At 39.4% G+C, this 15,307-nt stretch overlaps 1 protein-coding gene across 2 annotated transcripts; it reads right to left on the reverse strand.

The window, feature by feature from the left end:
* Nucleotides 1–392: 392 nt before the first annotated feature.
* Nucleotides 393–12,721, reverse strand: LOC149833677 (uncharacterized). 2 transcript variants are annotated; one of them, XM_090010939.1, is made up of 3 exons: nt 12,314–12,721; nt 8,263–8,343; nt 393–1,316 (listed from the first exon to the last, which is right to left on the reverse strand). In XM_090010939.1, the coding sequence occupies exons 1-3, from the start codon at nt 12,470–12,472 to the stop codon at nt 828–830; spliced, it is 729 nt and encodes a 242-aa protein (XP_089867065.1). In that variant the 5' UTR covers nt 12,473–12,721; the 3' UTR covers nt 393–827. The 2 variants fall into 2 exon arrangements, with proteins under 2 accessions (XP_089867065.1, XP_089867066.1); XM_090010940.1 differs by having other exon boundaries at nt 393–1,310; nt 12,314–12,664.
* Nucleotides 12,722–15,307: the final 2,586 nt, after the last annotated feature.

A 15,307-nucleotide genomic window follows, 5' to 3' on the forward strand; every position in this document is an offset into this window, starting at 1 on the left:
GTAGAGAGAGAAAGATAAATGAAGATAATGCATCGATATTTGGCTCGAGAGACCAACATGTTTATGAAAAACAACTCTCCAGGCAATACAGCTCAACTGGGATCACCATATAAGCCCAAGACAGTAGCAATAAGCACCAAATCAATAAGCACGCCAATCAACCCAATACTAAAGATGCCAAAGTCATAAACAAGTTTTCCCATTACAACTAGAACATTAAGCATAAAACTCTCAACTGCCCAACAAACACAATGCAGCCCCAAGTCCTTGCTTAATGATTCTCACAGAAAGGGTTGTAATTTGAACTTTAAATAGAACACACCCAATATCAGGCAATCAAATACAAGCAGTCTCATCAAAGTTTCTAAAAAGAATTTTGTGAAAAGCATCATGTCAAACTATAAGCAGAAGTCTTTTATCATTATAACCATGTACTATATAATGTGAATTATCTCACTATGAAAACAAAGCTTAGGAACACATTCCAGGTAGAAAATAAAGCAAACAGCTGAAGTCTGAACACAAAAAAAACAACCAACAAGCAGTCCGACAATGTAGCCACTTGAACAATCCAAAACACATTATCATACCAAGGAACTGTATAAGACCTCTACAGGAAATGTTGGTAGCCACCAAGAAGTATTTCAATGTGATGCACCATTTTTGTTTCAACTCGGTAAGCTTCTTCAGTATGCAGCTGGAACAAATTCTCCTACCCGCTGCTAGTAGAGTTGCAGCTTCAATGAAATTCAGAAGAAAATAACTTTCCAAAAGGATGCACTGATTCAAGAGCATGACTTTCACATAGATTCTTGAGAACTCGCTTATTAATAAGAGGCATGCACAGGGCTTTCCTCATGAATGTCCATTGATGAATCACTAGAGTTAAAAGAATGGGCCTCCCTGTTTTGATGGGGATGGGGTTGGCAAACCTGAATAGAATGAACTCCGCTACTAATATCATGATTTTGTGAAGAACCATGGAGTGCATTAAAGCCATCATGCTGATCTGTGTCTGAGGAGCCAGCCCTTCGTCCTCCATTTCCAGTTACACTGCTAGAGAGGTACCCTGCCTGAGCTAAATGGAATGGCTGAAGGCTTCTCCTCACTGGACTTGACAAAGCATTTGAAAAAATAGAATTCTTGTGCTGATCAGAATGACTAGGCCGTGCACCCTGAGCCAGAGTCTGCCCTGTTGCACCAGGGTGCACTATGGAGCTTGAATTCGAATAGAACATCTGGGGCTGAGAATTCTGGTGATACATTTGAGATCCTGGAGATGTTGATGTTTCTTCTCCGCCACAATCAAGCTGATTCTACAAGAAATGAAACAGTAATGCTAAGAACATATGATGAACGGATGTATGTGAGTAGTTAGTTTTCCCTTTTACCTATAAACACAGTTTGAAGCCTTTTACTAAAAAGAACAATTCATTGCTCACTCCATAGGAAATTATAAAAATCATCAGAATACATAATGTCAACAACCAAAAGCATTCGCAAAAAGACCTGAAAATTTTAACCACCATTGATTTCTGTGACATTCAAGTTATTATTGTAATAATAATGATAACAAAAACAACAACAATGACAAAAATAATCATCATCATTATTATTATTTCAGATCAGATAAAGTTAATGATAGAAAAGAGATGAAAAGTGTCAAGTCACAGGAATCCTATATCTTCATACAAATATTATACATTCATATAGTTTTCAGATAATGTCATTTTAATAAAGGACAATTTGCAGATTGGATGACATTCTATGTCACATGGGTGCGGGTGAGGGTGCGGGGATGCATCACTTTAAAAAAACATGGGTGCGGGGGTGCGGCAAAAAAAAAAAATCGGACCCGGGTTGGATTCAGATCCGACCCGGATCCAAACCCGACAAAAAAATCGCTGCGTGCTTTAAATAATCACACAGGGTAGGGTTTCTATTCGAGAAACCCTCCCCACACTGCTCACTCTCTCTCCTCGCTCGCCTTCTCCCTCCGTCGCAGGCGCCCTCTCTCCCATTCATTTTCCGGCCACCTGACACTGGCAAACCCCAAGTCCGGCAAGCCCCGCGTGCCAGCAATGCGACAGCCCCATTTCAGGTGAGCTCCCTCTCGCCTCTCTCTTTCCTCGTTGTCTTCTTCTTCAGGCGAGCCTCCCTCGATGGTTTTTTTTTTTACATATCGGGTTGACCGCACCAGGTGCCGCACCCGCACGCGCACCCACGTCGCGTCGACGCGGGTGCGGCACCTGGTTAGCCGAATCCCTGTGACATAGATGACATTATGATGCAGATCTGGCCTTTTAAGCTAGATGGAACCGTTTAGAAATAGGGTACCATGGAACACTATCTGCAAAATCTTGCCAATTCATCTTCATAAACAGGAGTTGAGCAAAACTCAAACCAATCGAATCTGGATTGATGACCTAAACCTTGAACTAGAATTGCTTGACATCTTAAAAATCAAAGTTTACTACAATGAGAAGATGCCAGGAAGATCATCATCCAGCAAAGAAGAGAGCGGCTTGCCACAAATCCCTGGGAAAGACAATGCACCTTTTCCAGATAATGGTTTGAGATTCCTATTTTTTAAAGCTTTCTGTAATATTAAAGATTCAAATATCAATTGGACTATAAAGGATCTCCTTATTTCCCGATTTGGTAAGGAGATCTGAGAAAAGGTAGGTCAAGGGAAATAAAGTCTTTTTTGGAGCAAGAGGAATCCGTAATATAATGGAAGAGGAGTCACATAGCTAACAACTTTCCACCACAAAAGTGTAATGAAGCTAAGAAAAGAAGTGCACACACACAAATCCACTATGGGATAATGCACAATAGCCACTAAGGGCTAGAACAAGCACTCAAGAACACACACAAGCCACTAATGGGCTTAACACTTGATATAAATTTTTTTTAATTTTATTAATCAATAATGCTCAAGAGAAGCATCATTGAGCAAGGGGGTTAACCCCCATATATATACAAAATGAAGAGGGCTAGCTGGTTGGCCGTTGGGCTACTCCCAACAGCTAACTGGCTAGCCGTTAGGCTAGTCTACAATGACAGAAATACCCCTTATAAAAGGGGTCTTCAAATCAATAAATAAAGAAAACATAAAAAAATAAAAAAGACAAAAATATATAATATAGCCTAAAATACATTCTAAAGTATATATATATATATAACACTCCCCCTCAAACTGACAGTGAGATCACTGAAAGTGTGCTATGTCCGATCGAGTAATAGACATGTATGTAAGAGATCCAATCAGCTATCTGTAAGGTGTGAGTCTTTTAAAATAGTTTCATCATTGATCCTCATTTTAGCATTGATGACTTTAAAAGTATCCACAACCTTTTCATCTGATAATCCATACCTAACAACAATTTCATATGTTAATTTCTTGTGACAAAACATATCCTCGAGAGGTGTAGACAACCGTGATACCTAGAAAATATCTCAAAAAACCAAGATCAGACATATCAAAAATATTTTTAAGAACATTTTTAATAAATTCAACATCTATTGGATAGTAAGGATTCATTAGGTGTCATGTGAAAAGAGGCTCTCGGATCAAGGATCCAAGGTGACATACCCGGAAGAGAAGAGGATGAGACGGCGACACCTGAAATGGAAGTAAATGTTGTCTTTAAGTATCATTTTAGAGTCGCGGCCAATTGTGCAATCGAGAGATCTTTAAGTTCTTCACCTTTGTTGATATCATTGCTTGCTTTGGTGGAGTCTCCAACAGAAGCCACCATTTTTAACTTTGAGCAAGCCGACTTTATGTGCCCCGATTCGTTGCAAAAGTGAAAAATAATTTTTCTAGAACATTAATTGTTTTGTTTTCCAAAATGTGGAGGCCTATATGTCTTGGTAGTGACATCGGGTTTGAAGGCGTCAAGAACGGTGTCACTAACTTTGTCTTCTTTCAATCTTCCTTATTCCATGCTCAATTTGGTAAGAGTCATGGAGACAAAAAAATTTGGATTTATGGAGCGACATCATTCTTAACTATTCAAATTCGGGCCTTAGACCATTAAGAAACATAAACAATTGTCTCCTCTTTAGTTATTCTTGTCTAAGGCGAAGATTCCTGCAGGTCTCCTACTTAGGCTCCAAGAGAGTAAGTTCCCTCCATAGAAGGGTCATCTCATTGTAGTAGTCTCGGATGGATTTGTCATCTTGCTTGAAGGAGATTATCTTATTATGAAGGTTCCACTAACGAGCCATGTCTTTCATAGTATACATGTCCTTCAACAACTCCCATGCTTTCTTGGCCACTTTGAATTGGGCCACACTATCAAGGATGGAAGCATCTACGCTACTTACAATCCATGCAAGGATTTTTGCATTGTCCTTCTGCCACTCCATGTATCTTCTTTCAAATTCAAGAAACCTCAAGTTCTCATCCACAATCTTTGTAAATGAAAGTTGAGGCTTCGGACAATCTCCTTCAATGTACTTGATGAGGCCCTTGGATAATATGTGATTCTCCATAGTAGAGGCCCAAGTATGGTAGTTGGATCCATTCAACTTGATAAGCATAACGAACACGGACTCCTCCATGATGCGCAAGAGAGAAAGGTAAAGCAAAAAAGAGAATTGAAGATTTGAAGCACATTTTCCAAGAAACTCTCGATCACAATGACGGTCTAAAAATAGAATCAAGAGCCTATTGGTTCTGATACCATGCAATGAAGCTAAGGAAAGAAATGCACACACAAATATACTATGGGATAATGCACATAAGCCACTAAGGGCTAGAACAAGCACTCAAGAGCACACACAAGCCACTAATGGGCTTAACACTTAACATAAAAAAGTATAATTTCATTAATCAATAATGCTCAAGAGAAGCATGATTGAGCAAGGGGGTTAACCCGCATATATACAAAATGAAGAGGGCTAGCCGTTGGGCTAGTCCTAATGGCTGACTGGCTAGTCTATAATGACAGAAATACCCCTTATAAAAGGGGTAAAACACGAAACAGTAAATAAAAAAAACTGCAAAATTAAAAAAACAAGATATACAATATAGCCTAAAATACATTTTAAAGTATATATATATATATAAATACATATTCATGTGAATATATATGTATATATATATAACAAAAAGTAGGAGGATATAGTAGATTAAGCTTCTGACATATGGTTTAAAAGAATTTTGGTTTGGCTTGGCTCATTCAGACATGACAGGTTGAGTCATTACCTCGTCATCCATTTTATTCCCCTTTCTTCTATTACAGTTTTTATTTTGCTCCAGTTCCACATCACAAGATAGAATCATATGGAGAAACAGTATGCCATATATTAGGATAAAGGTTTTCTGCTTGTAGGTATGAGCTTAATGGGTCTTAGATTCACAAGCTAGAATTGGTAACTTTGACATAGAAGACAATGATTGAGGCAAGGTCAATAAATGGTGAGATTGTACAATTATAAAGGCATTTTTCTGTATTCAAGGGAAGCATGCATTTTCCAATTCTAAATCAAACTGCATTATCCATCAAAATTCATCTTTCAGAACACTCGATCATAATGACATGGCTAAACCTCATCACATATTGAATAGAATGATGGATCTTATTTATATATCATTTGGTTCCTAGAAAGCTTCACAGGAGAAATAACATATGATGTCACTGACAAGTTATCACCTAGACCAACTCGGTGATCAATCCCTCTATGTCTTTCTAGATGAATAAAATCATGGCATTCCAAAGAACAAACAACTTGTTGTCAACTCTGTCTATCTTATCATTACAAAGAAAAAAGGAATGACGAAAATTGCACCACAACTATAAACTCCACAGATAATTTTGTGATAAAAATGTAGTGTCATTGAGGATATTCATTAGCTTAACCTTCTCCTTTTGACATCTGGAAGCAAGAATTTCCTAGATGCACCTGTTGATAGATTAACTACAGTACCATTGATCTCTCAGTCTTTTGAGTTTTTGGAAGCATACATGATGCTCTGAATCAGTTGATCAGACAAGCCAGGGACCGTATGCCTTACATACCTTTGCTGGTGATGCATAAAATAGTTACCATTTGCTATGATGTCGAAAGAATGCATCTTGGGATATCTCATCATGCTGCAGCCTTGTGACACTTCCTCGTTGGAGCTTAAATATTGCTATGTGATATATATCCCACCAAAACACACATGGTTTAATTGTATGAGCCCACCTGAGCCAAACTGAGCAAGTAGCCCTTGATTGTTCAAGCTTAAGTCATTGAACATGATGATCATATTAAACAAGCCTGCAGAAGCTCATTCTAAGACAAACCTAGCCAGGTTGATTACCAGTCCTACTTGCTAAGGAATTTTCCCATATTATGGGAGGGTATATAGGATCATGCAGCTAGGTTTTTTTTCTGAATTAGAATATTAGGTCATAGCAACCTGTATATTGCCTGAGTAAGAATTCTAGAAGCACCTGAATTCCTAATCTCAAGATAAAAACATACTGATAGAAATATTTGAGCAATACAAACATGGAATTTTGTTTTTATATACTACAACAGAGTATATTTATAATGTTCCTCTTTACCACATAACTAGCTTCATGATTCACACATCATACAGATGCTGATATCCACCTTGAAAAACTCCCATTATGCATATTATTGATCTCGAGGGAGTTTTTAACTTCTTTTCTTTGTTAAGAACATTTAACTTTATATTTTCAGGCGCATGAAAGAATAAACACAAAATCTAATGAAAGGAATTACAATTGATGGGCACACGATAAGTAGCCCTTCCCACCAGCAGTCAAAAGGACCCTTAATCTGAAAGTGTTGGTTCCCAAAAACTCTGATAATAAGCATGCCTTACCCCCACAAAGCCTGAAGAAACAAAACCTGGAAAAGAAAAGCTCCCTCACCATCTACCCGCCAACACCAACACCAACACCAAGAAGATTAACAACCCTACAGCCTAAAGTCTTGTTCCCCTACAAAGCCCACTTATACATCTCTTCCTGAAATACAATAGGTTACATGACTAAGAAATCTAAATTCATCTACAACGTGCTTCTAACAATGAGGATACTTCTCCAAACAGATTTTGGAAGCCCATCCACATAACAACCAACAAGAGTTACAACCAGAACACTTGTCTCCCTACAACAACCAGGAAACTCATTTCTTTTAACTTCATTTGATTAAGACATCATAATCCACCTCCAAGATATGGATTTCTGACAATAAGAGCTGCTGATGTACATGCACACACTACACAACCACCCATGCAAAAATGCATATAGGAAAGAGAAAAAGAACCGATCTTAACCAACAGTATCAACCAATTGGTGCTACCTCACCTGCTGCCGCCCAGTAAAAACAAAGTACGACCCATTGAGCCAAAAACAGAGGCCCCAGATTCAAATAAAAAAGTGGCAAGCATGAAACAGCACCAACATCAAGCATAGGTCGCCGGGATAGCAAGGCAAGCCCGCATGAGGCTCAAGCGTACAGGCACGGTTTGTGACTATGTCAAACAGTTTTCTGGTCTTATTTGATATGAGAGAGATGTCTGAAGAAGTGCGGCTATTTTACTACATGAATGGGTTGCAACCATGGGCCCAAGCTCTGCTTAGGCACTAGTGTGGTAAACCTTGCCTCGGCCCAAGCAGCTGTAGACTGTCTTTCTTTGATTACAAGTATGTGCCCATGGAGGACAATGATCAAGACACGGCCAAAGCGGAACATTTCTTCAAGGGGAAGGAAATGATCCCAGCGAGGATCTGCTGTCTGAAGGCCCAGGTTAGAGAGAGAAGGTCATCGTCTCGTTTCCATATATATATATATAAATACTGGAAATATGTTTACCGGAGTATGAACCTAACAAAACAATGCTCAACCAATGCAAGACCAAGACTCCATAAAAGTTTGAATAATGGAGAAAAATGGGTCTCACTAAAATTTAGTGTACTAATATCCACAACTATTAGAAAAAGATGAATGTTTAGAAAGAAAAACAGTGCCTGCAGTTCTGTGCAGGCAGAATGAGATCAACATGACATCAAGAAAAGTAGACCAATAACATGTACAAATCCATCTAAGACATCCAATTCCAGGAAAATTGTATCCTTCATTCATAAGAAACTTACTGTCAGTAAAATAACAGCATGAACAGACAAAAGTTGGTTCAGATGAAGAATCAATGTAATGTTGCAATAATGTATAATTAACATAAACATGGAAATGGCATTTAACGACATAAATAAATAAATTTGGTAAGTTGTAGACCTGCAAATATGCAACAATATCTGCTGCAGTCACCCTTGATACTTCTTCATGTTGCCTCAATATCCATTGGTACAGTTTCTCCTGATGAATATTTAACAAACATAAGCACAAAGATAAATGAAAATAATAATAACAAAACAACAACAACAACCACATAATAGTGATGTCTCCCCATCGCAGAAATCAACCGACTTAAAAAGCATTTGTTGCATTCCTCAGCTATTGTTCCACTCGCATGTGAAGATGAAGCCTCTTGCCATGAGACAATGTTCTTCTCTACATATGCTCCTCAGTGAAAAAGAATCAGATTTCTTTGTTTACTCGATAACCTGTACTCCAACATGCCTAGTTTGTTGAAAACACAGGCCTGTAAATAAAATTTGCTTCGCCTGTGTATAACTGTTTAGTTATACACTGCCGGTCCCAAGCCCGGATAAAGGAGGAGGGTTGCGGTAGGCCAGTAACAGCCAGCATAAAAACTTAGTCACACTCTATGAATATGAACCAATATGAGAATTTCGTTGGGGCGTTCCCTACTGAGCGACACACTGTACTCTATAGGCCCGAAGGCAGTGATAAATGGGCAAGGGTTGCTAGGTCGTCACTCAGAAGCGACGCGTCACACCGGCGTCCCGGTGTGGTGTCAAATAGGCAAAGGTTCCCTCACTTTGTTGGACGGGTGGGGGTAAAGAAGATACTTCAAGACCATAAAATTAGGTTAGCCACTTGGAACATAGGGTCTTTAACCGGTAAGTTGGTAGAGTTAGTAGATGTTATGTGTAGGAGAAAGATGGATATTTTATGTCTACAAGAGACCAAATGGGTAGGTGAGAAAGCAAAAGTGATAGAACCTTGGGATACAAGATTTGGTATACAGGAATAAATAAGAATAGGAATAGGAATAGGAATGGAGTAGGGATTGTTATTAGTCGTGAGTTTATAGATAACGTAGTTGAGGTCCGTAGAAAGGGTGATAGGATTTTACTTATTAAATTAGTAGAGTCTTAATTTTAGATCTTAGAATTAAAAAATGCCGCAAAAGGAATAGACATAGGATAAATCCAAGAATTAAGTGGTAGGCACTGAAAGGAGCTAAACAAGGAATGTTTGTAGAGCAGGTAGTTGAGGAAGTTGATTGGTGTCTCGAGGAGGATTCAGAATCAATGTAAAATAAGATAGCGGGTGGCATGAGAAAGGTGGCTAAGGAGGTATTGGGTGAGTCTAAAAGCGGTGCACCGCTAGGTAAGGATACATCATGGTGGAACGAGGATGTCAAATTAGCTATTAAGGTTAAAAGAGAGTGTTATAGAAATCTAAGTAAGAGTCGTGATAATGAGAATTTGGAGAAGTATATGATAGCAAAGAAGAAAGCTAAAAAAATAGTTCGAAACACGAGGGATAAGGTATATAAGGAGGTTTATGACAAGTTAGATACCAAAGAGGGCGAAAAGGATATTTATAGGCTTGCAAAGATGAGAGATAGGAAATCGAGGGATCTGGGTATGGTTAGATATATCAAAGATGAAACACAAAGGGTTTTAGTCAGAGATGAGGAGATTAAAGAGAGATGAAAAGATTATTTTGATAAGCTATTTAATGGAAGTCATGCTCAGGATCTTGGAGACTTCTCCATTCCTTTTCATGAGATGAATCGTGACTTCATGCGCAAGATTCAAAAGAAAAAAATTGCAGAGGCTTCGAAGAAAATGAAATCAAGAAGGGCAGTTGGCCCAGATGGTATACCTATCGAGGCTTGAAAATGCTTGGGTGAGAAAGGTTTAGAATGGTTGACAAATCTTTTTAACAAGATTTGGCGGACAAATAAGATGCCTAATGAGTGGAGGAAGAGTACTTTGGTGCCTCTATATAAGAATAAGGGTGATATACAAGATTGCACAAACTATCGTGGTATAAAACTCATGAGTCATACTATGAAACTTTGGGAGAGGGTGATTGAGTCTAGGTTGAGGAAGGTTGTCATGATATCGGAGAATCAATTTGGTTTTATGCCTAGAAGATCAACTATGGAAGCTATACATCTTCTTAGACAACTTATTGAAAGATATAGAGAGAGGAACAAAGATTTGCATATGGTTTTTATTGATTTAGAGAAGGCATACGATAGAGTACCTAGGGACGTTCTCTGGTGGACAATGATGAAGAAAGGTGTTTCTCTCAAGTACATTAGTATAATTAAAGATATGTATGAAGGAGTAGTAACCAATGTCCGCACTTGTGGAGGGGTGACAACCAATTTTCCGATAACGGTTGGGTTACATCAAGGATCTGCTTTAAGCCCTTTCCTATTTGCGATAGTGATGGATGAGCTTACGAGATCAATTCAAGAAAATGTACCGTGGTGTATGTTGTTTGCTGATGATATTGTTTTGATTGATGAGTCTAGAGCTGGGGTTAATGCTAAGTTAGAATTATGGAGACAGACATTGGAAGCAAGATGTTTTAAGTTGAGTAAGAGTAAGACAGAATATATGGAATGTCAGTTTAGTAAGCAACGAAGTAGTGATGGGAGTGTAGTGAAGCTTGGTGAGCAAGAAATACCGGTGGATGAATGTTTCAAATATTTAGGATCTATCATTCAAAAGTATGGAGAAATTGATGGAGATGTAAATCATAGGATAAAGGTTGGGTGGATGAAATGAAAAAGTGCAACTGGAGTATTGTGTGATCGTAGAATGCCATTGCGATTGAAGAAAAAGTTTTATAGGACGACAATTAGGCCCGCTTTACTATATGGTACGGAATGTTGGGCTGCCAAGAGACATCATATTCAAAAAATGAGTGTAGCTGAGATGTGTATGCTTCGATGGATGTGTGGAAATACAATAAAAGGTAAGATTCAAAACGAGGAGATACATAAGAAGGTTGGCGTTGCATCCATTGGAAAATAAGATGAGAGAGAATCGTTTACGGTGGTTTGGACATATTCGGCGAAGGCCTAATGATGCTCCAGTTAGAAGGATGGAGAAATCAGAAAATATATTAGTTAAAAGAGGTCGGGGTAGGCCTAAGAAGACTTGGATGGAGATGATAGGAAAGGATATGAATGCTTTGAACCTCACCGAGGACATGACATTGGATATAAATGATTGGTGGAGAAGGATTCATGTGGAAGACCCAGAATGATTTTCTTTTTTGGTTCATATCGCCGACCCCAATTGTTTTGGAATGAAGGCGTAGTTGTTGTTGTTGTTGTTTGTTATTCCTGAAACTGACACAGAGTCCTTTGTTGATGGGTAAAAACTACAGGACCTACGAATAAAAAAACAGACACCATATAGACCTCCTATCTTTTTCTACATAATACAGATTGGTGATGGCAACCAAAGCATCGACTGGATACAGATAAACCAGGCTACATAATCCAGTTTAGCTAGTATTTAGCTATAGGGTCCCCAAATTTGATCCATGAACAACTTGTGCTGTCGCCGAAGGCTATACAGCGTACACTATTAACAGATCCATTGATCGGAAAAACAATAAACCAGGCAACTTAATCTAACTTAACTAGTATTTAGCTCTAGGACCCTCGACTTTGATCCTTGAACAACTTAAGCTAAGTCGCCTAAGGCTACGCAACACACAAGATTACCATTGATTCCCTTTAAACGTACACTCTGAGCATAGCAATCAAAATCTAAAAATTCAGTTTATAGAGGAGACCCCAATTAAACAAATGACAGTACGGCCATCTCCATTGGCTTCTATCATCAGCACACAGAAGACTTAGAAGAAACCAATCAACACTCTGGAACTCCAAACTACACAGCTCCAGATAAGCATAAATCGGGAATTTAAAATGCCCACAATCCGCAAACAATAAATCTAGCACAAAACCCAAAAGAATAATAACAAATCCAGACAAACAAGCAAAACAACGTATAATCTCTTCAATAAAAAAAACCAAAACGCACAATCTTTCTGTACCAAACGATCCACGAAAAGCATAACATCCAGAACCCCTAAACCAGAGGGATGAGACACTCAACAACCCGAATTCGATAATAACTGATAAAATTGAATCAATTCTCACCATTCCGTGCCGCTCCCCGGCCTGGAAGGCGAGCTTCTGCTGGCTCTGCGCCTGCGTGTACAGCTGCGAGAGCGAATTGGCCGCGCTGCAGAAGGTGGTGTACATGGTCCTGTCAACCTCGTCCAACCCGGTCGCGTCGGATTTCCTCTTCTTGGCCATACTTTCACAGACCCAACAAAGCAATAAGGGAGAGAGAAAGGAGGAGAATCCTAGAATTGCTGACAGGATTGCACCCAAAATCTAATCTTTTGATGGTCTCATGCTTCCACTGTGAATTGATGAGAAGGGATTGAGATTGAGGGCATCTGCCCTCCCGATGGCTCACGGCTCACCCAAACCCCCCCGCCCCCCTTGTATAAAATAAAACGTATATAATAAGGCGCTGCTCTGACTAACGGATCGGTGCTAAACCCATTTGGTGCTAAACGGCGTGTTAAATAGGTTTTTCGAGCTTTTGTTTCATTTTATTTTTAAATTCTGACCGTACAGATGTCATCTATGTATTTGATTTATAGGGATCAGCTCTTGAATGGTTTTTTATAAAGTTTAAAAAACCATGGATCCAAAATCTTGGTAATTTTTTGAAGCTGTAGACACCATTTTTTTTCATCGATGCAGGTGTGAATTCTTAGTAAATCGACGATTCGATGGTACCCAACACATTTGTAAGGCTGGAACCTCATAAAAAGCATTGAAGAAGCTGAAAACCCCATTTAGCATGCGGTTTAACTCCAAATGGGTTTAGCACGAACCCACTCCATGTACTCTCTCTCTCTCTCACTCTCTCTCGTAAATTAACAAGGAAATAAATAAATAAATCAAGAAGAACGAAAACTTACCTACTAAAAACATGCCAAACCTACCTTTCAAAATTCTAACTGTAGAGATATGTTCAGTTACTAGAAATCAACACTTGAATCATGAATTTAAAAATTTATGAAAATTGTAAACCTGTTGATTTTTAAACTTATAAAAACGTATACATGCATGGGAATCAAATGATCAAATCCAATAAAACGTATAGTGGGTAGGTTTGGTATATTTTTTAGTGGGTACATCTAACTCCTAGCATATGTTACTGTGCAACTTAATTAAAACCAACTGAGAAGTTGTATGATAAATACTTGCTACTACTGCAGAATGGACACTCTAATCGAAAAATCAGATGTGCAAGTTGTATGTTTTCTTTGTTAGGAAATGTATCTTGGATCATATTTGTTCGATATAAAATTATGCTTAGGGTGCGTGTTACTAGCTGCAAGGTTGAAGCTAATAGAGGAGGACAACGAATGCGATGGAGGAAGGTGACAATGAAGGCGATGGAGGTCCCTTGACCCCGGGGGGTTGGCCCCCATTAGGGACAACCACGACCAGCAATGTGGCACCCCTGCTGTGACTGCTACAAGTGGTGGGTCTACACCAAACAGTATTCCTGGAACCCCAGCTTGGGCAGGAAGGAAGCCCGCGTGTCTCCGGTAATAGCTAGGCTTCCAATTAAGCCCAATCTGCTGAAGAAATGTCGAGGAATAGGATTTCTGCAACTCGATATGCCCAAATGCTGGATGCCCTTAGATGGACGGCAATCGTCAGATTTCCAGGTAGTCTCGGAGAGAGGAAGCTGACATACAGATTCATGTTTGATGCCTCCAACGCTCAATGGCCGCCGATGCCTGGCAGATCCCTTTCGATCCTCAAGGATGGGTTATTTCTTTTCTCCGTCCGGTCCGAAGAGCAGTTCAGGGTGATCACTCACGGGGGTGCTTGGAAGGTGGCCGACACCACGAGAAGTCTATCGGAGCGAAGAGGCTCTCGCGCTCAGGTCATGTAGACAGCTACAATTTTAACTACATGATAGAAGCATGCGGGCTCACGGAATTGCACATTCCTAATGCCGAACTCACCTGACACAACAAGCAACGAGGACAAGGCTTCAAGGCAGGTAAATTGGATCATTGTCTTGTCAACGACCATTGGACCCATCAATTTTCAAATTCGGAACGATATGTCCTCCCAAAAATAATTTCTGATCACAACGGCCTAGTCATCTCCTCGGCTCCCAATCTCAAGCCAAAAACTTTCTTCAAATTTTTCAAAAGTTGGTCAATGTAGGAAGACTGTGAGAGGATATTGAGGAGTTGTTGGGAAACTCACACTCAAGGATGTGCGATGCTCTCTCTAATGGCGAAACTGGATCTTACAAAAAAGAGCTATCTAAAGGGGCCAGGTCCTCCATGAGCGACATAGCTGATCGCAACAAGAATATAAAATTGGAACTTGAGGAATGTCAACGCAAGACGTACGGTTGAGGGCGTGTGGAAGTATCAAAAGAGATTCAACTGCAACAGAAGTAGAGGTGCAAATGGTTGAAAGAGGCTGATTGCAACACGGCCTTCTTTCATTTCTTGTACAACATGAATATTAAAAGAAATTGTATAGTTTCCTTGATAAAGGGAGGATGGCTCCAATTCGTGAGATGGAAATCCGTTTAGAAGCAGTAAAATATTTTTCCCACCCATTTCATAAGATTGCTCTGGGTGAGGATTTACTTGGGGGAAGTGCTTTCCGCAAGTGAACCAGGGAGAAAATGACAACTTATTGAAGGAACACATGAGGAGGCCTGCAACACAGTTTTCTAGCTAGAAGGGGATAACACTCTCAGGCCGGATGGGTTTCTCGGGTATTTCTTTGAAACACATTGGCAAAATGTAGGCTATGATGTAGTTAAGGTTGTCAAGAATTTTTTTCAGTCCGGCCCTTTTCTAAGGCTAGTTAACTGTGCAAACATTGTGCTTATTCCTAAAACTGATGGGCCAACACGACATCCCAATTCCTGCCTATTGGGTTAGGCTACTTTCTTTACAAAAGCACACTGACTTAGTATCAAGATTGTCAGCTGAAGCAGACAATAGTATCAAGATAGCTGAAATATTTATTGACTGACCTAGGAAACTGTTAGAAAAGTTTTAAAATTGATGATTTTGTTCCTACCAAAAA

The sequence above is a fragment of the Nuphar pumila genome, chromosome 6, assembly GCF_984573655.1.
Source record: "Nuphar pumila chromosome 6, dmNupPumi1.hap1.1, whole genome shotgun sequence".
Classification (NCBI taxonomy): domain Eukaryota; kingdom Viridiplantae; phylum Streptophyta; class Magnoliopsida; order Nymphaeales; family Nymphaeaceae; genus Nuphar; species Nuphar pumila.

Coding starts and splice junctions, on each gene's coding strand:
- LOC149833677 (XM_090010939.1), bottom strand. CDS start 12,472: ATGGCCAAGAAGAGGAAATCCGACGCGACCGGGTTGGACGAGGTTGAC. Junction 8,344..12,313: donor CCGGGGAGCGGCACGGAATG/GTGAGAATTGAT, acceptor AATATTCATCAG/GAGAAACTGTACCAATGGAT. Junction 1,317..8,262: donor ATATTGTTGCATATTTGCAG/GTCTACAACTTA, acceptor CATTTCTTGTAG/AATCAGCTTGATTGTGGCGG.